At 36.0% G+C, this 27,837-nt stretch overlaps 1 protein-coding gene across 1 annotated transcript; it reads left to right on the top strand.

The window, feature by feature from the left end:
• On the top strand, nucleotides 1-27,837 carry ATP6V0D2 (ATPase H+ transporting V0 subunit d2). The gene is made up of 9 exons (XM_071553066.1): nucleotides 1-27; nucleotides 7,698-7,820; nucleotides 15,287-15,458; nucleotides 17,281-17,459; nucleotides 19,994-20,073; nucleotides 21,912-21,989; nucleotides 25,283-25,459; nucleotides 26,818-26,895; nucleotides 27,427-27,837. Exons 1-9 carry the CDS (start codon nucleotides 6-8, stop codon nucleotides 27,586-27,588), a joined length of 1,071 nt encoding a protein of 356 aa, XP_071409167.1. The 5' UTR covers nucleotides 1-5; the 3' UTR covers nucleotides 27,589-27,837.

Here is a 27,837-nt window from a genome sequence, read left to right as displayed (position 1 = left end):
GGGTAATGAGGCCCTGGCATAAAGAAGGTTTAGTATCCAGTTTTCAGTAAATGGTGCATTGTCAGAATATTTACTACACTTGCATTACTATTACATTATTTTTTTCATTTTTTTGACCAAAGTATATGACTCATTACTAAAAATGATAGAAATAAAGTAATCATTCTGAAATAACCTTTCCTATGGTTCAGGTGCTCATTTGGGTTTGTGGGAAAAATGTGATATTAAGAACTTTATCTAACTGAGTAGTACTTGAATACCTGAATACCTTTACTTGAATTCCTGAGTACTACCCTGAATAACATTTCTTTTAGTGTTTAAGTCCTTATGATGTTCTGCTTTGGCAGCTCAGTCACGCATGGTGCAGCAGGACTTATGTATGGTTTTGTTTAACCAAAAATTAAAAGAGGGTCTCATAGAACTCTAAATCTCCAAAAAAAAAATTCATGTTTAAAACTAACTCGGCTGTTTTACTCAAGACTGAGATTAATTTATGAATGAGATTTCAGTGTGCCACAGAGAGAGGAATCTATAAACAAAAGAGGTTTAGCAGTTAGTAAGGCACTTCTTAAAGTGTAACAGAATATAATTTCTATGTGCTTTCTTTATAAAATTAGGGTTTATTTTGTCAGCCTTTCCAGCAGCGGTCCTAAGCTGTCTTTACTGTCTCGGATAGTTATTTGTTTTCTAATCCTTTTAATATATTTAAATATATTTTGATTCTGTTATACATAGAGGAAATAAGGTAAGCAAATGAATTATCAGATTATATTTCTTCTTCAATGTGAATCAAAATCTGATACATTGATTTAATATTATAATTTAATTCTGACCATTACTAGAAGTCATTTCATAAATCCTGAGAGTAACATATGTTCAGGTATTACTTTCTAGGCCTGAAGCCAAAGAACTGAGATAGCATAACAGAAGTAAATCAAGCCGTGAACTAAATATATGGACTTAAATAAAAATTTAAAATCTATCACCTTGACATTTTATTACAAAATAATATAATCTTTCTCATACCTCTAAAAGAGGTTAATTAATCTTTTGATCAAGATTTATTACACATGCAGGTATCAAGAGAAGGGTCTGTAACAAAAATGTCTTGTCTGAAAAAATTCTAAACCTTACCCTCAATATATTTCCTAAAATAATAATATTAAGGATAGACTGTGATTGAAAGGCTTCTTAGTTTATTTGTTCATGTAATTATACTTTAAAGCAATATACTCTGAAAAGATATTTAAACACAAAATGTAAAGAAGAAATTGCAAAAATATGCATTCATGTAAATTGATATTTTGGTTTTAACTGGACAAGTATTTATGTAAGTTATGAGCCAGAATTTGGTTTTCTTTCTTACTGCATACATGAAACAACCAAGCAACAACAAAATCAAAAAATACTAAGCTGTTATCTGGACTGATTTCTGTGTTACTTTTTCTATCAGCTATATAACATTCATGAATATGAGGCTAAAAAAAAGAAGTAAAATTGACAATTCTACATTTTAATAATTCTTAAGAAGTATCAGAGCTAGCAAAACTCTTATCAGAAATAGAAAAAAAATAAGAAAATCAAGATGAAGAAAAATACACTCTCAAGTTAAATGTCTCATTTAAAATATATCCTGAAATAGAGTTCAGAGTAGGACTAGCATTTTAACAAAGATACTATTGCTCCACCTAGTGAAAAAATTGTAGCACGTCACGCTTAAATCTGAGGCTGAACATACTTTTAAAATCTATCCAATTCATGGAACTAAATGAAATATATTAACCTTCAAGTTAAATTCTATTCATCCCTCTGTTGAAATTGAGTTCTGATTTTGCAATACATCCTAGTTTTAAGACTTTATTCATAACCTTTTGAGATGGAAGTCATAAATGGAAAATGGAACTGTAATGAAGATTACAAGGAATATGATGTAGGAGTTGTAATCTGTAGTCTTACGAGTGTTATGTTAACAGAATGCTACAGTTTGCAGTCATGTACATCTTCTGGCTGTTTTCTGAAGTAGATAAAGTTGATGGTGAATAGAGGTATATTAATTGTCTATTGATCTATCAGAGAAATTTGCATCTATGCTAGAAATCAATACAATGTGAAGAAACCACTGACGTTGTACCTTTTATCTCAATGTTTTATCATCCTTATTTTGTTTCCAGGATGCATCAAGGGTTAAACCTTCATGATCCCCAAAGGAATATAAAGATGCTACCTCCGGTTTGTGAATTTTGTGAAATTGAGTGAATAACTAATCTATTACAAAGAGAAAAAGGTGCTCATCTGCATGAAATCCTCTTAAGAAGAGGACTGAAAATTAAGATAACCAAGAAAAAAGTACTGCCACTGTGCAGAGAAAGGCTTGAGGACCTTAAAGGTGAACACAGGATCTGAATTCTTGCCATCCTCAGTAGAATTAGCCAGAACATGAGTCTGAGCTGAAGGCTGCTGAGTTCATGTGAACATCAGTGACCAAAAGTACAAATTATTCAGACCAACGTGGCCCAGTTCTGTAAGGGAGTCTTTGAACTTTGTAAAATTCCAGCTTCGCTTCTGAAAGCATTCCAGAGATGTGTTAGTTTATTCAAATCTGCTTTACTCTAGATTTGCATCTATTGATAATGATTTTCTCCTGGCTTCTCTCCACAGACTTACCACTCTAAGTCTCTGATAAAATCCTTTTTATTACTGGCATGTAATTCCTTGAACAAAGACCAAAAAACCCAAAAGGCTTGCTGACCTAAAAAGCTGCTAGATTATCTTTTGAAAGCAATGGAGAGGGAAAAGGGAGCTATTTGATATTTCATAACATCAGTGAGTGGCTTGTGAACCCAGTATCAAAGCAACACTTCTAACAGGGAACATAAGTAAAAGATGTATTTTATGTAAATTCAATCAAAAGCTGATTAAGTGATAGAAAAGTTGGGAGTGCATTTTTCTGTGAATTCTCTCAGCAAAGACAGAGTTCATTGGCTGGGGTGCGGGTTAGCACTGGGTGTGTCAGCTAGGCACAACATTTTATTTGGCACAAGAGGGCTTAGATTTCAAGATGATCTGCATAGAAATGAATCTTTGTCATGATGAAAAAACAGCTAGAAAGCATAGGAGCTCGATTGTGTCTATACAGGTGTATCCTATCATTTTCAATTTTCATAAATTTTATGAAAATACAACATATTTTATTTATTTATATATATATATACTTTTTAACTTTTAAGCGGTCACAGATATAACTGCATTTGAACTGCTTCTTCATGGCTGACAGCAGGTGAGCAAAGCTCAGAAACTGGGACAAACATAATTGTGTTCACCATAGCTGAGCTGCACTTCTGCTACCCATGCTAGTATACTTGTAGCTACAGAGAGTGCCAGGGTCCATGCAGCACCTCTATCTTTGATACTCATTTTACAATAATTACAGGTCCTCAACACCTCAGAAATGCTGAATCTCAGTTTACATCTTGCAATCAGAATTCTCCTATTATTATTTCAAAAAATGAGGTATTTTAGCAGTTCACATTTTAGAAAGATTTTTAGTAATGGGTCACACTCGAGAAATTTACTGTGTAACATTTCAGAATTTAAAAAGTTTAAGGAATATTGATGTAATTGCCTTTCAATGCCAACACAAGGATACATAACAAAACACCCACTGAAAGCATTGCATTCCAAAAGTCTCCAAACCAGTTTAGGTACTATTAACTTGTGTTAGAAAATTAAAAGAGTTTCAATCTGAATAGTGAACAGCTCATAATTTTTACTTAGCTGATCTAAAAAAAAAAATCCATTTTGGGGGAGAAACATCTGCAAAACACTGTTATGCTCTTTAAAACACTTCTGATTTACAAGTAAGGGAGGTTTATTTTCCACTGACAGGATAGGAAGTACAGAGCCAGTTTTAGGTCAAAAAATCTCCCACAGCCAAAGTTTACACATAAATGAAGAAATATGTTTCATCTATACTTTGAAGCAGCATTATGTACTGGTAAGAGTGAATATGTCACTCATAATGCTAATTATCTTGTAAGCAACTGCATAGTCAAAACTTAAGTGAATTTTGATTCTGCATAGGCAAAAGCAAAATTTAAGGAGAGATCTGTCTACCTAAAGTTGTTCTAAATAGACTTCTAAATAAGATTCCAAGATGAAAAAATAGCGACTTTACATACTTCAAATGAAAAAAAAAACAAATCTTGAATTCATGTGATTTAGTCACCATCCCGCTGACATACTTACTCACTCTCCTGCTGATTCTTTGTCATTTACTCTTCAGAATTAACCTCGTGGCTAGGAGCTGTCTACATTGTATAAAGAAAAATAAAAGAGGAAGCTCAGAATCTGTGGATATAGCAAAATACTAGTAAAGTGGAAGTATTTTGTTGTCACTTCTGAGTAAATAATCAGTATATGTCAGTTTCATGGTTAACTTTAGATTATGAAAACAAATTTAAAAATTCATATATTTTTTGTGTTTCTTTCCAAGTTTATGTCTTGGTAGAGGTGAAAAATAAATGAAGTTAGGTAGCTTACAGCAGTGTTACAATGACCTCTTGTGGTTAAATAATATAGGCATATTGGCTCAAAGACTCTGGAAAACTTGCTGTATCAAAGGTTAAATTATGCTCTTAGATCTGAAGAGTTTTGTTTTGCTAATGCTGCTTAACCTGAAGTAACTTCTCCTCCCAAGCACACTATCAGTATTTGTTTAGCTCATTGCTAGGAAATTCTTTTAAAAATATCTCAACCTTTGCACTCCACAAACTTAACAGGTGAGAGTATCATATTTTCTCACATGGTAACATGTTAAAGCAAACTCACAGCTCTATATAAATCAATTAATCAATATAAGGAACAATAATATTTAATAAAAACTTACCCACTAAAATGTGAAAAAGCCATATAGTAGTAGCCACTCATTGTAAGAAATTAGAACAGCAGATAATAAACATTATACTGATAGATTGCAACATATTGAATTTACACTTTTTATATAAGAGTTTAGTGCCTTACCTAACAATATGTACAATGTTTAAAATGGTGCTAAAGCTGTCTTCTTAATTTTTTTGCAAAAAATTCAGAGTGCTGAGTATTTTCTAGTGTTGCTGAATGCAGTCTATTGACTTCAATCAAATCATCTGACACCTTATCCCTTAATTGATAAAATCACTCAAGACTTTATCCTGATTTTGCAATTTCCTGAAATTATTCAAAATTACACAAATTTTACTAAAAACCTTTGCTGAGTTATTATTCTTCAAGTGGTCCTGTCAGTATTTATGGTGGCACTTTCCTACTGAAGGATCACCAGTAGTGGTATTTACACCTGCCAGGCATTATTCACATGACTTTACTAAATTTAGGATATATTGCAAAGCCACTTCTGCACTGGTTCTGCTGTCTGAAGCTTTAGAAGCTCATCGTCCACATAACCTTGGACTGCCACCAGCTGGATATGTGCCACATTCTGATATGCTGTGATTGCAGCTGGGGGAGGCCTGAATTCAGCTGCTGTGAGATGTCACTTGTTTATGCAACACACAATTTAGAGATCTGTAGGTTAAACCCAAACATTTCTCTTAGTGTACACAATAATTATTCTTACCTCTCCCCATTCCTTTTCTTTGAAATGATGAAAAACAGAGGCTGTCAAGCAAAACACACTAGAACAAAGGTTATGACAACAACAAAAAGGCAGGTTTAAGTTAAAATGTGTTTATCTTCACGTGTCAATAAGAAAGCACTGACAGTGGCCATGTATCTTGAAGAATCTCCCCAGCTTTTGAAATATAATCAACAAAATTCTTCTGAAAACTTGCATTAGGAGGTTTTGAGCACTGGTCTCATGCAGACTTGTGAGACAAAACCAAATTGTTTGTGTGGGGCAGGGTGATGTTTTAGTTCTATTGTCTAATAAGCCTAATCTCTCTCCTTCTTTAGCTGGGTTAACTCTGCAGTGCTAAGAACTGACTGACTTAAAACTGCAAACCCAATTTACAAGGGGCAAACTTGAATACTCAAGGCACTGTTTGAACTCCCAACTAATTACAGTTTGCACATCTGAGCATGTGATTTTTTAAATTGTCTAAATGCTGTCATTATTTCCCCTGCCATCAGTTACAGGTGGGGTAATAACCAGCCTGAGACAATTTCAATTTACTCTCACAGTGCAGTAGCTCCCCTGGCTCAGGCTGGTTGCCAGGTGGCTTGTGGCCACTTCTTACCCATTGGAGGTTCATTGTCAACCAGCCAAGAAGACATTTGCTGTTTGGGCAGTAAATATGCAGGCACCTCATGCCTCATTGTGTAGCCTGGGAAGTCTTGCTGTGCCAGGAGCAGGGTGGTATAGACAGGAATAACCTGGTGAGTACCAAGCTCTCACCAGTCTCTCCCCTCCTAGGATACAGGAGAAGGTCTCATAGTCACAGCCTTGTCCCAGTGGCTGCCAACTCATAACCCTTGCTGCAGCCACACTGCAGCCCACAGGATCAATAGTAAAGCCATGGTGCATGTGTTCAGCTGACACAAAACACCAAACGTGTTCAAAGCACTGAAAAATGAGTCTCTGCATTGAGATGAGAATGGCAGACAGTTGTTGAAATTTGTTGTTGGTATTAATTCTCCAGCTGTGCAGCAGTCTTCAGGCACCTCATCACAACATTCCCAGGCTGTAGGTAACTATATATCTAACTAGTACCTGGTGTGAGATAAGACTTTGCCTTCCAGCAAAGCTTGTAGACATGTTTCATACACTAGTGCATTTAGGGAGAAAAAGAACTTACTGTATTAACTACAGAAGCAAAGCCATTTTGAACTGTCACCTTCAGGGCACCTAAATCTGAAAGATAAGAGACTTAACAGTTCAGTATAAAAGTGATTGATTTAGCAATTTCGAGTTTAAATTGAATCAAAGTCTGAAAGGCCTGCAGTCTGAAAAAGTGTTAAATTTGAATTCAACCAGAGTATTTTAACTTGAACAAACTATGGATTTAAGGCAAATCCTGGATACTGACCCTCAAGGGTAATGGAAATCAAACCTTTCAAAGACCTTCCACCTATGTGCATGATTTAATGCTCACAGTAATAATTATAAGGTGCTTATGCTTCATGTACTTATTTATTTATTTATTTATAGAGATGAACAACAGAAAATTGTTAGCAAGCAAAAATGCTACAAATCAGAAGGTATACAGACACACTAAAAAACCATCTAAGCTCCTTGAAAAGGCTGCGTTATGCCACAGCCCACTATTTTAGTGGTGAAATACTTTTTCACTAGGTATTCACAGATAACTTCCTGTTTATAATGCAGTTAAGAAATGTGAAAATTTTATTTAAGCTTTGTAATATGCTTTCTCATTCTCCAATCACAGCAGAGCATCCCTGTAAGCAGTGGTTAAATCCTGTACTTCCTTTTCAGCTACTCTTACAAAAATAATAGATTCTTTTTCTGGCTCTGAGAGGAGAGAGTTGGATTTTCTGGCTGGCTGTTGTGTAAGCATCAACCATACTGGAAGTATAGCAGGAGCAAGAAACAGGAAGAAACCAGTTGGTAAAATATAATCATAGGCTGGCAGGAAATCAGTGACTATTTGTCACTCCTTCCAAAGAGGAAAAGAACAGTTGGTGGCAGATATTCCCTACCACAAAGGATCCAGCAGAGAGATTAAATCTCTTTTTCTCCATGCCAGGATACTCAGAGTTTTTCTTCAATGTGGACCATGGCTACTTGGAGGGTCTGGTCCGAGGGTTCAAAGCTGGGATCTTGACAAGCGCAGACTATGTCAATTTAGCACAATGTGAGACACTTGAAGGTAAGTTTGCTGTTTTGTTTTATTTTATTTAGGAAGAAATACTGCTGCTTAGACATTTGAAGAAGGGAAGGTAAAAGTCTGAAGTAATGAGAGTTTATCTTAAAATCCAGAGACAACCCTGATGTCCTTTGAGGAACTGTTCTCATATTTAAATTAATAGCTTTCCATAGATTGTGATTTGTGTGTCAGACCAAAATTTGTAAAATAATACAGATGATGGGATTTTCTGGTTTACTGAGAAGGTCTGAAAATGACATCCATAGAGTTCCCATGGAGACTGGTAACCTTCTCACAGATTTTAACCATGCTATAGAACAGTTCAGTTACTGAAGTTTCATATAATTTCAGCTGGATAAAATATTCCCCAAAATCTTACTAAATGCTTACCATTTGGCTTTGTGTTTCTCTAGAAAAGATATAATTTTAGTAATTTCTTACTTGAGTTTTAGGGCAGTGGAGGATATTCTGCTTACCAGGAAGAGAAAACTAGACTCCACAGAGATAAAACAGTGAAATAGGGAAGGGGAAAAAAAAAAAAAGGCAAGCTCTTTTCAAGGTGACTTTGCCACAGTAAAATGAAAACACACAGCAGTTTCCAAAACAACTTTCAATGGCCAAGACTGGTCACAGCCTGATGAAGACAGATTTGTACAAAGAATCATATGACATGCCTCTAGACACTTAACAGGAAAAAAATGCAACAGAAAAATAATCACCTTTCTAAAGGAACATTAAGTTCATTTACCTGGCTCCAAAATGAAAGCTGTGATTCATCTTGCAGATTTAAACAACTGCACCTAGAAATGCACATAGATATTTACCTGTCAGAGGGATTAAATTCCTTTCATAGTTAAAGAAGAGATTGTCAGTAAAGTCAGTGGGATCTGGACACTATTCAGCTGTCCAAGTACATGTACCTGTTTCAGCTGACAACCTGGAGAGCTGTATCAGCTCTCCATTTCATACAATGGCAATTTAGACACACAGAACACATGTATATGATCACTCTGAGAATTGAAATCTATTCCTTATGTCAACTGGACAAAATCAAGAGTTTCTGTATCATATTTGTTCCAGCAGTTGTGATCAATGCAACTTAAAGACTTTACAGACACTCTTGATATTGCATTTAACTGTTCAAGTCAAAGAGTCCTGCTCCATGAGTATACAGACTTCAGAAAAAGCTAACAGAGTTTCAAATATCTATAAAAGAAACAAAGGACAGAATGGTGGAATTAATTAACCTAGTTCTCCCTTGACTTCTCCCTGCAAAGGAGCTCAATAAATGATCTAACCTAAAGCTCCATGAAGTAAAAAATAAAAATCTTACTTCTGAATATGAAGAAAATACACAGGTTTAAAAACACACAAGAGTAAAGAACTACCTATGCCCCTCCCAGAAGAATACTTGCTCATGATAATTTAAGAATGGTTAAGAAAAACTATCTAAATTTTAAGTCATGCTACAAGAAAATAGTTTCCAAACATTTCTGAGCTATATAAACCTATATATATTATATATGGCATGCAGCAGATCGACAGATAACAATAGAGAGATAAAATTCTCTTCTAACTAAGATTTATAATAGAACAAAAAGTTCTATTTTTAACCTTATTTTTTCTAGTGTTCATTCAATTTTAAAATGCAAATTATTTCAGCAACAGAAGCAGCAGCCGTCATAAACCTTCCTACAAGCACATCTCTTCTACCTACTGTCACTTCCCTTTTTTCTCTATTCAGCTACATCCCTTTCTCAATTGTAATATTTTCTGCTTATTATAGACAGCTAAGAGATTCCCATCAGTTACCTACCAAATGTATTATTTATAATGAAACTAAGAGAAATTTTGGATCTGTACATGATGTTAAACATGCTTATCTCTGCACAGAATGGATGGTGTAATACCGAACTTGCAACATGAGTGCGCAATGCACCAAAACCACAGACCCCTACCTCTAAAATAAATTTCATACATTGTCATTTGTTTCAATTGACAAGATTCAGCAGTGGACTTGTGCTGTAGTACGATGGTGTCTGCCCAATAGTGGCACCAGTTCATGTCTTCACATTAAAAGGTAATAAAATTATCCCATTCTGCATTCTGTGGCATAGCACTACACCACAAAAAAACTGGCCTAAGTTAAAAACACTATAAATATGCTAAAACAAACGAGCAGAAAAAAAATCAAAACCACTCAAAGTAATCCATAAATAGACAAAAAAGGTCAATTAATTTAAAAGTGGTTTTGCTATCTCTGGAGAGAAAACCATAAAGTCAGTACAGAAAAACCACAAGAAAAGCTGTAGATTGGTGCATTATATCTGCTTGATAATCATAGACCCAGTATAACAGTAAGGGAAAGAATAAAAGGAGACTGCTAACTGACTTAGGATACCACTGTGTCCTCTCAATTCAGGGCCATACAGACAGGCTTCCAGCCTAACTTACAGATCCTTTTGAGCTTGGCTGAATTACTATAATTTTCTGGAGCTATCCTGTGGGCAGCATGCTACTATTTTGGCCCTATATTATCACCTGTTTCAAAGGAAGGAGATTCCCAGAACACCCTTGCTGACAGACTTTGAAGTAGAATATGCTGGGGTGAGTGTGTGTGTGTGTGTGTTAAACTAAGTGTGTTATTCTTACCTTGCTAATTAGTGTGACGGAAAGACTCCTGCTCTGTAGAAAGGAGACTGTCACAGAAGGACAAGCATCCCAGCTCTGCTCCCAGCATCACTGAAATAAGTTTACTTAACTTGCCAGAGCCAGGGCTTGCCAGCATGTGGTGGCTGAAACAACAGAGTAACTCAAAGAAAGCTGCAGGTAGTTGGCTATTTGGCTATCAAAGTGAGGAGTCAGACAAGTTCCCATGTGCTTGATGCCAGGAGACCAGGTTAACACTTTGCTCAAGTTCTCACAATACTCTTTGATCAGGATCATTCCTGTCTTAACTGCATTCATCTTAAATGAATTTCCCTCTGCTCACTAATTCCCTCTAGGCATAGTGTTAATTGTGTTTGGTTGCTGTTCAATCGTGAGTAAAATCATGTGATTTAAAATCACATTAATTAAAGTCATAATTTTCTTACATATTATTTTCCTGCATATAACTGTATGAAGAAACACACAATGCAGATGGATGACAATCATATTGACAGCTAAAGCAAAGGCATTTTCTTTCCTAGGGATCTTATGGACATGCTGAAAACCCCAGAGACTTATGTAGGTCTCTAAGAGGACCTAAGAAAAGGAAGAGCTACCATTGATAAAAAGTTTTGGTGAATTGGAATGTCTGAGGCCCCTGTGGTGCTCAGCCATCTAATCCTGATGGGTCAACAGGTTATGTTACTAGTAAAAGTGTTTGACTGCATTAGTCCCCAGGTCTTATTTATGTCAGGAGCAAAGAGAGGACTATCATTTAAGACCAACAGTTCAATCTCTGAGCTGCACTGAACTCTGTTGTGACGTGAACTCTGATTATGACATTTCTGATTGATATTACATGGTATTGGCACTTGTGGAGGGGCTGTTTTCTCACCTATTTTGGCCAAGGCCATGAGACAGCATAGAATATTGTTTCGTACATACACTATGCATGCTGGCACTTATTAATTCCATTAAAAGAAATACTTCTATAAAGCAGGCTGTGGAATTGACAGGGTTATAAATCCAATATTCCTAGGTATAACAGTGTCTTCCTAGCTTTTAAGAGCTGGGTAAGGTTATTTAGTGTCTTATAGGTAATATTTTTATGCCTTATATTAGCCCATGGTTTTTGAAGCCACTCAGTCAATCAGTTGAGAACTGGGGAAGGTAACAAAGTCTTGTCAAACTACTCTCAATCAACAGATTTTATTTCTGTTCATCTCATGATGATGCTAAGCACACTTCAGAATGGTAAATAGCTGGAGCTGATATTTGGGGTTTGCAGTCTGCTTTAGGTAGTAAGCCCCTGAAAACCATGTTTCAAAAGCTTTTACAGAGTGTGACTAAAGTTCATACTGTGGTTCATTTGAAAAGGAACTGAGGAAAGTTGGAATTCAGACCTCTACATGTAATAAAGTAATATTATCTAATCTCAGTATATGCCAAGTATTACTACATTCTTTGCAACAAAAAACAAGAAAATAAAAATGATAAGTTTTCACAGGAAATGCAGATGTGAAATAAAAATATTAGTAATTTTAAAAAAATTTGGTCTTACATATCTTACATATAATTGCTGGGTACAACTCTCCATTTTTATTTATCTCTTAATCTTGCTTACCTTTCTCTCTTTCTTTAGTTCACTGGGGTTTTTTTCATATTTGTATTCTCTTTCTTCTTGCTACACAGAAGCCTGTGCTGAAACTATGATTATTTCCAAAAATCTGACTGACCATTGAAAGACCAATTACCTCTGCCTTCTTTTGTAAATAGTTTTATGATCATGTATGTACTTTTAAGAAGCAATAAATTTACACTCCTAGCATAAATTCAGTTTATTGAAGGAAGATCTAAAGAAATGCTAACAGATCCAGAGTGCTAGCTGAGTAAGGTTGTCCTAGCCAAGAATGTATTGATGTGATTTGATATGGATTTGATGGATAGACTATTCGGTGGATAAGGAACTGGCCGAGTGGTCACATCCAGAGAGTTGCAGTCAATGGCTCAATGCCCAGATGGAGCTGTGCTGACAATGTGGTGACCCTCAGGGGTCCATACTGGGACCAGTACTGCTTAATATCTCCATCAATGACATAGGTAGTGGGATTGAGTACACCGTCACCAAATTTGCAGATGACACCAAGCTGAGTGGTACAGTTTAGACACCTTAGGGAGGGTATTCAGAGGGACCTGGACAAGCTGTAGAAGTGTGTCCGTGGGAATCTCATGAGGTTCAACAAGGCTAAATGTAAGATCCTGCACCTAGAACAGGGCAATCCCTTGTACAGGTTGGAGCAAGAAGGAATTGAGAGTAGACTTGCGAAAAGGACTTGGGGGTACTGGTGGATGAAAAGTCAGATATGAGCTGACAATGTATGCTCACAGCCCAGGAAACCCACTGTGTCCTGGGCTGCATCAAAACAAGCATGGCCAGCAAGTCAGAGGAGGTGATTCTTCCCCTCTACTCTGCCCTCATGAGACACCACCTGAAGTACTGCATCTGGCTCTGGGGTCCCCAACATAGGAAGGACATGGACTTGTCAGACCAAGTCCAGAGGATGGCCACGAAGATGATCAAAGGGCTGGAGCACCTCTCCTATGAAGAAAGGCTGAGAAAGTCAGGACTGTTGACCTGGCAGAAGGCTCCGGGGAGACTCTATTGCAGACTTTTAGTACCTAAAGGAGGCTTGCAAGGAAGATAGAGACAAATTTTTAGTAGGGCCTGTAGCAATAGAACAATAGAACAAGTGTAATGGTTTTAAACTGAGAGGGAATAGATTCAGACTAGTTATAAGAAAGAAATTTTTCAGAAGGAAAGTGGTGTAACACTGAAAGAGGTTGTCCAGAGAGGTTGAAAACTTTCATGACCAGTTTGGATGGGGCTCTGAGCAACCTTGAGTAGTAGCCAACTTGCACAGAAAAATCTGAAGTTTATCTCAGTAAGCTAGAGTGCTAGGTGTAGGAGTTTGAATTCATAATGTACTAGTTCTTTTGCTTTACATATCAGTGTAGGCAACCTTATTGCATAATAAGAAAGTATACACATGGGGAAATAGGCAAAAGTACCTACTGTACCGATAAATGCATACCTTGCTAACTGCAAATTAACTTCCCTTACAGGTACACCTTTATTTCAGTCAGTGGGAGTGTTGCTGTCCTTTTCTCTAACTATCACTTCAGGTTTTAGATGGAATCTAATTATTATGAATCCCTAAATCATATAACAGTATCCCAATCTATAATTTACAATAGTTTTAATATAGCATTTGAACATAATTATGCATTGCAGCAGGAGGCATTCTAAAACGGAATCTTAAACTGCTTTGAACACTAGGAACTGATTCAAATTCTTACTTTTGCCTCATGGTAAAAAATGGCTAGCAGAGAAAATTTGCCAAATGAATTATTTGATAGCATGAAAGCTTCTTTCAACTTTACGGTCTTGTGCTGGTTTAAAGGCGAACCAGCAGGGAAAATGAACTCATCACAAGAGAGAGATTATAAGTCAGAGCTAAAATTTAATAATAATAATATTACAATAAAAACACTGACACAAAAGGGAAATTGCTTTCAACTCACAAAAACCCAGCAGTATAACCCAGTGTCCTGGGGCACAAACCCAAGGGGGTTTGTTTGCCCTTGTGCTAAGACTCCTGTGGCTCCCCCAAGTCCAGAGTAAAAGGAAATGAAAAACCTGTTGGTGCAGGCGAGGGCTGTGGTCTGGGCGAGAGCGGTGATCTCCTCCTGTCAAGGTCCTGCTGCTGCTCTGGATCCGACGAGAAGTTACCAAAGTCCTCTTACCCACCACTTATGTAACCTCAGGGAGCACCCAGTCCCTCCCCCTGGGCGGGGACTCACACAATGGGTGATTAACTCTGGGAGCCAGGGGGTGTTGAACTGTTGATTGCCCATTAGCAGCTCCGCCCCCTCAGGCTAAGTGTGAAGGTGATAATGACTCCCTGGGCAGCTGCTGCTAATGGCCCATTGTCCTTGGGGAATGAATAGAGGGGGTAGAATACACAGCTTTGATCACCCCCATACAGAGTCAACTGGTCCCCCCTACTCAACTGGGACAGGTCTAAAAAACTAATTCTCCTCAGTCACTAGGGCTGAGAGTTCAAATGGACTGTCGGAAAAAACCAAGTTTCTGGAACAGATTCTTAGGATTTTCTAGTCGCAGCCATAAATCAGACAAAGCCAAACCAGGAACGCTAAGAGAGCATAACTCTGCCCTTTCAAGGGAGCCAATGCAGAAGCCATTTGGAATCCAGAATGTAAACCAGGCAAGATGTGTTCTCTCCTTTTCTTCAGGCACTCTGATAACAGAAGACTATTATCTTACCTGAGATGTAAATGTTTCATACAAAAGTTTAAGATCTTAACAAAGTTAAAGGATGATTCCTATTGATATATACCAGTCCATAGGAGTGCAGCAGATAAAACAACTGATGCATTATAATGGTACAAATCAGTAAAATTGAAACATTGAACAAACCTGAAGGGGAAGGGACTAAAGACAGTAGTAAGTAACACTCTGCATGTTATGGCTTAAAAGGAAGGCTGCTGGTGAAACTTCTGACAAAGGCATAAACTATTTGTTCTTTCCTGTAGTATGCAGTAAGTCTTACTGGTAGAAGGCAGTACAAAATTGTATTAACTTTGCTTTTACACTATATTAAATCTATGCAAAAACACTAGAGTATGATCAGATGCTTAATATCAAAAGATACAAGAAATTAATATTTAGGTATTTTATTTGGTTTGCAGACAATACAGTGACAGTTTATTCTCATGATCTTCCTTGAATCTAATTCCAGATCTGAAGTTGCATCTACAGACTACAGACTATGGTAACTTCTTGGCTAATGAAACTGGCCCCCTCACTATTTCCACTATTGATGATAAACTGAAAGCAAAACTGCTCACGGAATTTCATTACTTTAGAAACCATGCCTTTGAACCACTTGCCACTTTTCTGAATTTTATCACGTAAGTAATATTGCCACATATCTTACCACACAGATCTCTCCCTCCCACCACAAAAAAAAAAAAAAAAAAAGGCAGTTAAAAGTTATAAATGTGTAAATGCAATGTATTGGAGTTTCTACTAATTTTCAAACCTAGCAAAATTACTTTGATACTTCAATATTTACATACTTGAGTGCAAACATATGTTCTGTAACTATATATGTGTATGAACAACTGTGGTCTTTGAAACTACTTATTTTAAAAAACAGAAGCATATTTTTTATGCATACAGTGGCAGGAGAAGTGGTAGATGTTGGGGAAAATGATTGTAATTTTCAAACACCTTTTAAGTCAGAGAACTTGCAAAACTGAAGTTTAGGGGCGTGATTCATGCAAGACTAACAATTTTATGATATAAAGGGCAGTGATTTAACTCCTAGGCATGTAGAAAGTTCTAGGACTTTTTAAAAATGGAGAACAACAACACATCCCCCACTTACCTACTTTTTATACTATTTGAACATTACAATCAGAACCTTATGTTGCATATTGCAAGATACGTAGATCCAAGTAGCTATTTTTAAATGTTCAATTGCTGTTTGATGCCAGATGAAGAGAAAGCTCTGATCTTAATATCATCATAAACAGATGAAACTTGTAAATGAATGGCCTAAACAACTTTAAAAACAGGGATCTGCTTTATAACAGAATAACAACATGGATTAGCCAAATGCCAACAGAATATTCTACCTAAGTTTACTACCCTTGATTGTATCTTTTCAATATATTTTAACAGGAACAATTGACCAATTGACTGTTCATTTTACTTTCAGGGAGCATTTTTATCATAACAGAAAAATAAGTATCCTTTTTTTTTGGTCATGTGTATCTGACCAGTTTTAGGCTAATATACCAATGGAATCTTAAAGAAGGCCCTGGGACACCTGTGATCTGTAGGCATACAATGTTTATGTTTTATTTCAGGGAAACTAAAGTGAAAATATGAAAGTTACTGCAGCTCTTTTCTCACACTCAGCATGAATGTGTATATTCGTATGTGTAACCTTTGCACATTGTTGGTTTTTTTTCAATGATGGAGACACTGGTTTAAGATAATTAACACATATCACTGAACACAAATTGAAGACTGGCATCCTTGTCCTAAATATCCCAAGGGAGTAATGTTCCCATTTCCAAGCCACTGACAAGTCTTATCAGCTTCTTTGACAATAAAACTGGTAAGAAGCTGATAGAAAACTTCTATTGAAAAGAGAAATTTTAATGGTAGAGAAGAAATCTGTGAGAACCTGTCCTTAGTTTCCTCACTGGAGGATGTTTAAAGCTGAGAAGAAAGGTCTAAGACTGAACCATCTGTATGAAATCTGCTGTTCTCATGCTAAGATTCCTATGCCTCAGGATACTCAGTCCAGATGGTCTATATGAAATAAGAAAAGCCCAAACGAGAGAAGCTGCTAGCCCAAGTGATTTACTTTTTGATTCCACTCATTGTCATTTGTTATAGAGAATCTATCTATATTTTTCATATATTTAATTTTTCTATATTTTTCATTAATACATTTATGCTTGTTATATTCACATTTCAGTAACCCCTTCTTTAAAAGTGTCTCTTTTCCAAATCAGTTGTAGTTTAAAACTAATGTTGTTACCTACTTGCTATTTAAAAAATTGTGTTGATTTTTGATGACCTGCTGATACAGAGTGAATATACATACCAATAATACTTTACTATTATTTCTAATTTTCAAAAATCTTGGGTTTGCATTTTTTCAAAATAAAAGTCATTATAAAGATATTTATTTTTTACTTTTTCTTTCAAATACAGATACAGCTATATGATTGACAACGTAATTCTTTTAATAACTGGCACATTACATCAGCGACCCATAGCTGAACTTGTTCCCAAGTGCCATCCACTGGGGAGCTTTGAGCAAATGGAAGCCGTCAGCATTGCCTCAAACCCCACTGAGCTCTTCAATGCAATTTTGGTTGACACACCATTAGGTAGAAAAACTAATTTCTTACTGTCTTCTTAAAACTACTAATCCTGTATTCTTAAGAATACCATGTTTCCCACTGGATATATTGTGTTTTGGTAACACAAAATATGAAGTGTGAATCAAGCACTTCTGAAGTGGTGTTCAAGACATATTCTAGTAACATTAATTAACAGTTTCTATATCCACCTTGGGTAGCAGACATAAAGAAAACATGTTAGTCAAGAAGTGTAGTGTGTAGATTTTATATCCCATCTAGTCACTGATTTAGAGCATCTAGATTATTTTTTAACACCTATATCTATAATTTTAAAATATATCCTTACTAAGGATCAAGCAGGTAGTTACCAATATCGTATATTGTGGTAGAACCTAGATTCCCTCTTGAGACTGGGGCATGGTTCAAACATACAGAAAAGCAAAACAGAGTAAAGTTTGGGAATGTCGCATTATGAAATTAAGATGAAACTCTGCTCAATGTGCTGCAGCAGTCAACATAAACAAAACATAACAAGCTGTGGGGTACTACTGTGAACGGTACTGAAAATAAGATGGAACTGGATGAATTTGAACACGAAATCATTATGTACCCTCTTCTTCAGACCATGAGTGGTTTTGGGTTCTGCTTCTCAATATGGTATGATATGTTGGCCCTAGACAGAAAAAAAAAATCCTTAAAAAGTATTGTTGCAGGCAAAATAGGCTCAACTTGGGGAAAATTAACTTGATTTATTATTATATAATGTAATTAATTACTGATCCAGACAATAGGAAACAAACAGAAAATAAAGAAACACTTAGACACTTGGGGAAAACACCTTTCCTCCAGCCTTTGCTACTCCTTCATTCCAGGCTATTCTCCTTTATCCCCTTAGTATCAACATCCCTCCAGAGAGGCAGTGAGTGTTACAAGGAGCAGGGAGAGTTTAGATTCATGGTATCAAAGACTGGTTTGGCTTGGAAAGGACCTGAAAGATTAGATTACAATCCCTTCCACCAGCCCAGGTTGCTCAAAGCCCCATCCAACCTGGTCTTGGACAATTCCAGGGATAGGGCAGCCACAACTCCACAGGGCAGCCACTTCCAGTGTCTCATCACGCCCATGGTAAAGAATTTCTTCCTGATATCTAATCTAAAATTACTCTCTTTCAGTTTGAAGCCATTACCTCTTGTTCTATCATAATTTGTAAAAGGTCCCAATTTGGCTCTCAGGTAGGCCCTCTTTAGATACATCTGCTTGGCTGTGGAGGATCCCAGTTGGAGCTGGCTGTGTCCAGCACAGGACAGCCCTGGTCTTCCTTCACACAAGCCACCCTGAAGCATACCCCCACCAGTGCCTGGGCACTGGCACCCTGTGCAGTGAAATCAAAGAAGGGACAAAGCAGGTCAGCTGAAATGAACAGTGCTGCCATGGGTGAACAGACTAAAAAGGCTGGAATTCATTTTGGAGTGGACAAGAGTAATAAAGAGATATGGGCAAGGTTTACAGAGCCCTGAGGGCAGTGGTTTGTCCATAGCAAGCTACAAACTGCTGCTTACCAAATCCTTCAGAACACCAAATTCCAGCAGAAAATTAGTTTTAAAAGAGGTAAACTAATCCACTTTTTTACAGAGCTGCTAGTAAATTTCTGGAACTTTTTTTTGCTAAACAAGTTTGTAAAAGAAGACAGTAGTATTAGGTCTTTAAAACAATGGGACCAATCTAAGGGAAATAGATCTACAAGGAGATCCTAAAGGAAACTCTCAGGGCCACACCCTCTGATGTTCTCCATCCAAAATCTGGACGTTGGAAGAGTAGGAAGGGAGAAGACCACAAAACATGGCTACATGTTCTCCCTAAATACTGTCTTCCATTGTCACAGTTTGAGACGACACTGACATGCAGCACTGCTCTGCTCCACTGGCATAACTCAGGCACAGTGAGAGATTGGCACACTTTTTTTGGTAATGAATAAAGTATTTTTAAATAGTCCAGCTGCACAAATGAACTGCATCCACTGTCTTCCTGCTCAAAATCTTGCTGTCTAGTCAGTTCTGCAGAGGATCTGGAAGTACAGATGGCCAAGGTTTAAGCTTGTGCCCTTTTCCAGTTGCAACCTGTTGCCTTTCCCCCACTACAGACGTACTGAAAGAAGAGGGAAAATAGGAAAGAAGATTCTCCTTAACCATTGTAGAATACCTGCATGGTTTAAGACAAAAATTATTTTTCATGTCCCTCACTAGAAAATCTCGATAATACCCAAGCCATATACTTCTGGGAAGATTACAGTTTTCATTAGCATTCCCATCTGATTGTCTCTGGAGGCATGGACTCTGGCTGCAGCACTGATTGATTCCCCTCTCTGCAGATTCTCATTAAAAAAGGAGGGAGTAGGAGGATAAAGCAAAAATCAAGCGGATTTCTCTTCCTCTCTGTTATATCACTCTTTCTTGTGCAACAGAAACCTCAGATCCTTGTTCACACACTGGTGAGCAATAGACAGGAGGTATATATTATCAGCATGCAAATTTATGTTGTAATATTATAAACTCTGCTTTCAGCTGCTTTCTTTCAAGACTGCTTGTCTGAAAATGACCTGGATGAAATGAACATTGAAATAATGCGCAACAAACTGTACAAGGCAAGTTTTTGCAACATAACAATAATATTTGGGGTTTCTCAAAGTGTCTCAGGAAAGGTCCCTTAACCCTCTTTTATGGATGAGGAAACAGAAGTATGGTGAGATAAAGCAAGCTGTCTGAGATCATCTGGCTGATTTCAAGTCCAGGAATCCAACTCAGCTCCATTCATTTCTACTCCACTGTTTGGGGAGTTTTCAAATTTTAGCTCTGCATCCACATTCCAATTTAATATCTCATTAATGAAAATGCTTTAGATGTCAGCCTAATTTCCAGATCCATGATTATGAATAACTTAGTTATCCACCAAATGTCACAGAACTGTTAGCTCCTAAGTGAGCCTACATAGACTTTTGGTTAATATTTATTTTCATAAGGAAGATGTGATTTGAAAAGATCTAATTGTTTTGGGTCTAGCTAACATGATTTTTAGTTAAAGATTTTGTATTATTTTCTTAATTTTTAAATCCTCTTTAGCATTGCTACAGCACAATGCTGTAAGAATTTGAATCTAACATGCCTTGCATTTTCCAAGTATTTTACAAATATTAGCACACAGGTCACTACTTTTAAGATGGTCTCTTTAAAGGTTATACATACTTCATTCCATTAATGATTCCTTTTGGCACATTTTCTCCAGATTCTTTTTTGTCTTTCTTTCACAGTGGATGCCCCAGACTGCAAGAAGTATATTTTTACAGCGATCTGATTGTATTGGGGGAAATAAAAACCCCCTTCTGTTTGTCTTACAAATTATATTTATAAATTCCTAAGCCAATTCTTTATTCTTAAATATTTTGCTACTTTTCTCATTCAAAACAGCATCAATTATGTCCAAGTATTTTAATTTTTTTCATGCATTTCAATTCTTTCACAGTACTACTAAACTAGACACTCTTTTCCCATTTGTTAGCATACGTATTTTATTCTTTTATCCTGTGTAGATGACCATATATTTACACTTATTAATCCTACTTTTTTGGGTTTTTTTCTTCTTGCTCATCTAAGTATTAGGGGGATTATTCTGCAAACACTTCTAAATTATTAATATATCCTCTCTCCTCTGCTTCAGCTGTCCATGTGATCAATTATGTTTCAGATCTGCTATAACTCCATGCAGTAGTTTCCCCTTGAGACATCTCTATTTAAAATTCACTTAATTGCATAGTTAGTGGCAGCTTCTTCTAACAAGATTGTATGAAGTTGTAGCAAAAGAATTTTGATAACATAAATGTTCCCTAAGACAGTATTTTGGGGGATGGAGAGGCAGGAAGAACACCATCTCTGAGATATTTTGTGTCCTTCCTGCACAGGTAGTTTCAAACGGATGCAGATGCCAGAATCCTTAATAGACCAGAGGGCTCTGCAGACCAGTATTACAGAAGCTTTGTCTGCTATTCAGTCCTAATCCAGGGTTTAGGGTAGAGCAGTAGGGATTAATTTGTGTATCCTCATACTGCTGGCCCAACAGCCATGGCATATGCCCAAATCCCCTCCTCCACATACTATAAATGAAGACCTTCCTTCAGCCATCTGCTTATTATGCAGTGGAAACTCAATGGAGCTCAAAAAGTTCCTTCTTTAGAGAGCTAATAAAACATAATATTTGTCCTATTAGTTTTTGAAAACATTTGAACTCAAATTGTAATAACAAGACATTTGCAGTTTAGTATTTTGACTTTCAATTGAGCTAAGTAATTTAGCATATACTTGAATGTGAACTCATAGGTGGAATTATGAGAGTTAATGGAAGTATTTTAAAATGACGTTCATGACTATTTGCTATCCTGGTCCAGGTCTCAAGCAGCTTTTAAAATATTTCTCTTCTGCTTTCATGCAGTCTTATCTTGAGGCATTTTATAAGTTTTGTGAAAAACAAGGTGGCACTACAGCAGAAATAATGAGACCTATTCTCCAGGTAAGAAAAATTCAGTCTCTATACATTACAGTACTTCACAATGTTGTCATTATCTTATTTTGCTTTCCCTGCTCCTTCTCTCTCCATTTCCAAAGTTATCTGTCAAATGTTTATTTCTCTAAATATACCTGTTTTTCTAAGATGTGTTCTAGGATGACTGCTACCTCTTGACTAGAGAAGCAGCTAGGCCATTACTAGGGAGAAGCCAGTCTCCGTTAATATTTTTCTATAATAAAGAGCAGAACAGAGTAAATGGTTCACTAATCTCATACTGTTGCCCTTTAACATTTTTCTTAATTATGTAGAAAAACTAAAAAAAAAATGTTCTTCTACTTCCTACAGCTCAAAATTAAATTTGGTATAGCTAAGGCCTGGCATTACTGTGTATTTACTAATCAATAACCTTTAAGCTTCATGGCACTATTATGTTTGTCTACTCTCCTATTCAAGTTAGTGGTTGAAGTTAGAGTTGAGTAACCTTTGGAACTAGTGTCACATAAAAAAGTCCAACGTACTATGTTATATTTGTATCTCAACTCAGAAAAGTTTAATATTTATTTTTTCCATTACATAAAAAATTTCTCATGTACTTCTCCCCAAAGCATACACATAGCAATAGTGAATGATATTTTGGTCTCTGTTACAGTAAGAAATAATGAAGAATTTTCTAAAATTGAGTTCTCAGCAATCAGCTCTCTTTTTTTTTCTTCCCCATATGATCTATCACAATTCTTTGCAGAGGTTGAGAGCCAGACCACCCACTCGCTTCTAGCAGTCTTTTTTTTTTTTTTCTCAATAAACAAAATTTACACCCTGGATGCTGAACAAAATTCACTGACAATATCACAATGAAAGTTTGCATTTAGGAGCGAGAAAATAACCATGGGAGCTAATTCCTGAAGGAAGAATGAGTCTAAACTACATTTTACAAAACAATATCCTAAAAGAGATTGCAATTTTGCATTTTATTTAACTAGGTCACAATGTTTCAGTTTATGTTCTAAACAAAATACTCCTAATCAAGTTAAATTGTACAGAAATCAAGCATTTTGATAATGCTTTTCTGAAAAATAAAATCAAGAGATTGGCTGGCAGAGATAAAGACATTTCCCATAGTTGATTCAGATTTTTCAGAAAGTTCATTTTTAGCTAGACATTCATCCTCAGAGCAGATTACTCACCAACATTACTTTAAGCATGTTGTAAAACTCTCTTTATACCAGTGGTAACAATTTAGTCTATGATAAGCTTCTTTAAAATCCCTATCTAATGTCAATCAGCCAGGAGGATAAACTTTTCTATAGAAGATTTCCTTTTCTATAACATTTTAATAATCTGAAGGCACACATAGAGCAGATTGCTAATGGCTGGACTCACAAAAAGCCAAAGTTTAATTATTCAAAAAAATACTTGCTATTTATTTTGTAATCTTATATATAAAACTACTAACCTGACTCTATCAGAATGAGACTGAAGTATTTAGCTGCCCACCTCCCTTCACCACCTGTCACAGTGCCAACCTTCGACATTAAGAGTACTGACGATCTCTCTTCCAGCACGGACAACACACATTGCATGTTTAACCCTGAAATCGGCAAGGAACTGCAGGACTGCCCTGCAGCCAGTGCTGTGCCTGTTATCAAGGCCCATGCTAATTGTGAACCAGCAGACATGCTGCTTCAGTCTCCCATATGGAAACTCAAGCACTTAGTAAATAGTAAATCCTCTCACTCCACCTCTACCTGCAGCAGTCAAATGGTCCAAGACACCAAGTAACTGGCTCATGGCCTTACTCACTATGCAGCACATCACGTGACAGTAATTTGATGAATTGAAAAGTATGGATTGGAATAGTCCTGTAATTTTTCTTAAACTGGGAGCCAACAGAAGCAGAACCCAACCCTGCTAGAATTAGTTGCAATTGCATCTAGAATGCTTTTTTACAAAACAAAACAAAATTACAAATCTAACAGCTAGATTCTACATGACTCTAATGAGTTAAAAAAAAAGAAAGTATTTGTCCTTCTAAAACAGTTTCACTAGGTCTGATATGCCTGTTCATATTAATAAGGCAAGTGAAATTTGGCCCTGTTATTCATTAGCTAGAATTGTTTTCAAGTACACTTATTTTCTTCTCTATTGTTTACTCATTTTCCTTACTCCAAAGTCAATGCCAGAGGGTGGCTGGTTCCTGTTATTGTGCACTTTAGTACACAGGAGTAGATCTGTGAATTTGTATTTAATAGCTAAAGTGGTAGATTTGTGTTGCAACTGCAGCCTTATTATTCAACAGAAAAGAGCACCTTTGTGCTTAAAATAGTTCAAATATTCACAGCATAAGAGATTTTGTAACTGCCTAAAATTTGCATATACTGTATACACGTTGCTTGGAAGATTTTCCCTGCATAATCACTGCAATTAACAAGGGCTTTGCTGTTTTTACAACATGAAAGTAAGTAATAAATGAAAGAAACAAAACCACAGTCAATTTAGATCTGAAGACAGAAGAAAAAATTTAAATTAGACAGAACTGAGTAAGGTTATTTTTATTTACTATTGCTTTTTTAATTCATGCTGTAAGAATGGCAAGTCAAATTTTGCCTTGTACAAAAGATCAATCTGAGATCTAGACATTGGTATGACTTTCAATCTACTACTGTAGTGAAAATACAGATACTACGGGCACTTAAACCTGGCAGAAGACATAGAGCTTTCCATTCTATGTATTAAAAATTAACTTACTTGAAACACTTAAAACTTTAGCTTGGCAAGTAAGCAGCTCCTTCTACCTTATTTAATTAGTATTTAAATATGTGCATTCAGAAACTATTTTTTTCCAGGATTTTTATTCAACCTTTATTATCAACAGCATGTTGAGTTACCCCAGAACAATACTATTGATTTTGGTCCTTTCCTGTATTATTATTATTTATAAGAGTATTATTTCATACTCTTATATGCTAGAGTGAGATTTTTTGTTGTCAACATTTGGGTAACTAAGCAGGGAAATGATGAAGCAGCAGAGATGATATTTTTAGTACAAAAATTCAGAATAAATGCTGTGACTGGAAAACCCTGTTTGATTTTCTAGTTAAAATTTAACCCAAACTTGCAAAGAAAGATTTACAATTTCTAAAATAAGATGTGTTTCAAATGCTCTCAAGTCCACTTTTTTTTTTTTTTAATTAAATTTCCATAGTTTGGCTTACTAAAAAACCACAAAATATCCACATCTTAATTTAGAATGAGATGTCTAATAACACCTCTTTATTCTTTTCTTTTTGCATATTAAGTTTGAGGCAGACAGACGTGCCTTTATCATCACCATTAATTCATTTGGCACTGAGCTGAGTAAAGATGACCGAGAGAAGCTGTATCCAACCTGTGGAAAACTTTACCCAGAAGGCTTACACCTGTTGGCCAATGCAGATGACTATGAGCAAGTGAAGTGTGTTGCAGAATACTATGCAGTAAGTAAACTAATTTATTAACAAAAAAAAGACAAAACACAAATACTTAATATCTCTTGATGTCAGCAAAATTTTAAAGAGCATTCACATAAGCTAAAAGCATTTTTGAGAGAGAAAATAATCAGCAAAGATACTGAGGTTCCCATCAAGATGAGCATGGAATCCAAGGCCTTCAATATGAAGACATATTACTACCTTAGTGCAATATAAAGTTCCTCTTACAATGATGTTTAAATAAGACCAAATCACATCCTAGTAAAGAAAAGTCTTCCTACTCCGTTAACCCTCCCCAAACTTAGCTTCACTTCACAGCTGCTGCCTTCAAGATTTTGGAGCATTGGCATAAGTTCTTTTAAAGTGAGCTGATCAAACACTTAATTGCAAAGCTGATTTATTGCTAGTGTACCCTAGAAATTCCTTTCTGAAAAGTTTTCTCTGAATCACTAATCCACTCAAAGAAGTAGATGAAATTGTTAATATCCATGCAAATAGTGCTGTTATTAAAGATTAATCAACCTGCAACATCATATATGAATTAACTGTTGTACTCTATCTATAATATTTGTGCTACCTCTAAGTAGGTGGACAAAGCAAAATGTTTTCTGGTCAACTGCTTTTTCTACAGAAAGCCCCATAAATCTGGAGCTGTACATCTAATCTTGTGCATAAGGAGAACATTTGAATCATGAGTTACCCTGTCAGTGTGGTACAGATTAAGACTATCCATGTGATGGTGGGATACTTAGATGAACTTGGAAACCATTGTAGTAGACCTATACTGCACTTCTGCTTTATGGGAACAACAAACCAAACATTCAGAGAAGGAAATTAAACAGAAATGTAACATGTAAGAAATCAAGTCAAGTATATATGCACAGGATATTCTGGGATGACATAACAGACTAACGGATTTGGGGACAATATTAATGCAGGTAAATTAAATCCAGCTGAGTACTGGAAATGAAATGAGCAGCTATGTGAAGATCAGAAGTCAGCATTTTGGCTCCATTTACAGCTCTGGCTCTGATGGATACTATTTGTACAAGAAGTTCAGTGCTCTCTGTCCAAAGGAGTGAAAGGTCATGTGTCATTCTACAATAAGTCTCTTTTAGTGCCTTCAGTAAATTTAAATTGTAGGAAATGACAGTAAGAAATACAAGAACAAATATGATTTTTCTTTCTTTTGCTGACTATATGCTTTTAACTTTTGATTTATGAAGAACTGCAATCTATACATGAGTTCTTCTATAGAGAAAGACTACTTAATGCAGATTAATTCATAAAGTAATGTAAGGTGCCTGTGCCGCGCAGAGTGTAAAATTACTTTATTTCCATGGAATGATTGTCTGTGCTTTTAGGAATACAAGGCTGTGTTTGAAGGTGTAGGGAGTGGCACTGGAGACAAGACACTGGAAGATGCATTTTTTGAACATGAGGTAAGAGTTTCTCACCTTAAAATAGCAAAAAGAAAGTTATGCATCTGGAATAATATTTATAACAAGAATTAGGTACTAGGCTTTTGATTCTGCTATACTGCATCATTCATCTTTGTATTCAAGAACAAGGATTTTCTATGGCTGTCAACATAAGGTTGAATCAAAATAGGATTTAACTTTTTAAATAAAATTAATCCTAAGACATTCTTCTGAAGACTAGTTTTAGGGCTGTCAAACCTGATAGCTTATCCAAAAGCCATTTCATATAACTTCCATATAATGAAATTTCTTTTGAGCAGTCTACTGAGGAAGGTATTTACCACTGTCCTTTATTTCCTATAATGTTGCTGTAGTCTATTACCAAAATTAATCCACAGATGACACTCCAATTACATTCACACTCAAGAGACTGCTAAATATATCCATAGTTGCAAAGTTACATAGAAATCTTGATCAGAAGAGCTACCATACAAAAATCACATTTGCTTTCTTTGATATTTTATCATAACACTTGTTTCATCTTTTCTGCAGGTAAAGCTGAATGTGCTTGCATTCAACAATCAGTTTCATTTTGGAATATTTTATGCCTATGTGAAGTTAAAGGAACAAGAATGCAGGAATATTGTATGGATTGCTGAATGCATTTCTCAAAGACACAGAACCAAAATTAACAATTACATTCCAATTTTTTAAATCTGAGAATTTATAATGCCTAAAATGATGCATAATTTCATAGAAGAAAAATACTTTTTTAATTTTGTCTTACTAGACATTTTAAATTGTAGTAATGAGCCTCCTTATATATACTAGTGTAAGAAAATAAGTAACATAATCAGACACGAGTACTTCATTATGAAATAGTCATAATTTTGGTGCTATATTCTTTCCCCACACTGCCTATTCTAATTTAATTGATCAATAAAAACCTCCTGCAAGGTCTTA

The sequence above is a fragment of the Pithys albifrons genome, chromosome 4 (assembly GCF_047495875.1).
Source record: "Pithys albifrons albifrons isolate INPA30051 chromosome 4, PitAlb_v1, whole genome shotgun sequence".
Classification (NCBI taxonomy): Eukaryota; Metazoa; Chordata; class Aves; order Passeriformes; family Thamnophilidae; genus Pithys; species Pithys albifrons.
This window is presented reverse-complemented; position numbering and strand designations above follow the sequence as displayed.

What these genes read in the sequence shown, in the direction of transcription:
- ATP6V0D2 (XM_071553066.1), top strand. Translation starts at nt 6, where the DNA reads ATGAGGCCCTGGCATAAAGAAG. An exon ending in ACAATGTGAGACACTTGAAG is followed by an intron (nt 7,821 to 15,286) that starts GTAAGTTTGCTG and finishes ATCTAATTCCAG; the next exon opens with ATCTGAAGTTGCATCTACAG. An exon ending in TAATGAGACCTATTCTCCAG is followed by an intron (nt 21,990 to 25,282) that starts GTAAGAAAAATT and finishes TTGCATATTAAG; the next exon opens with TTTGAGGCAGACAGACGTGC.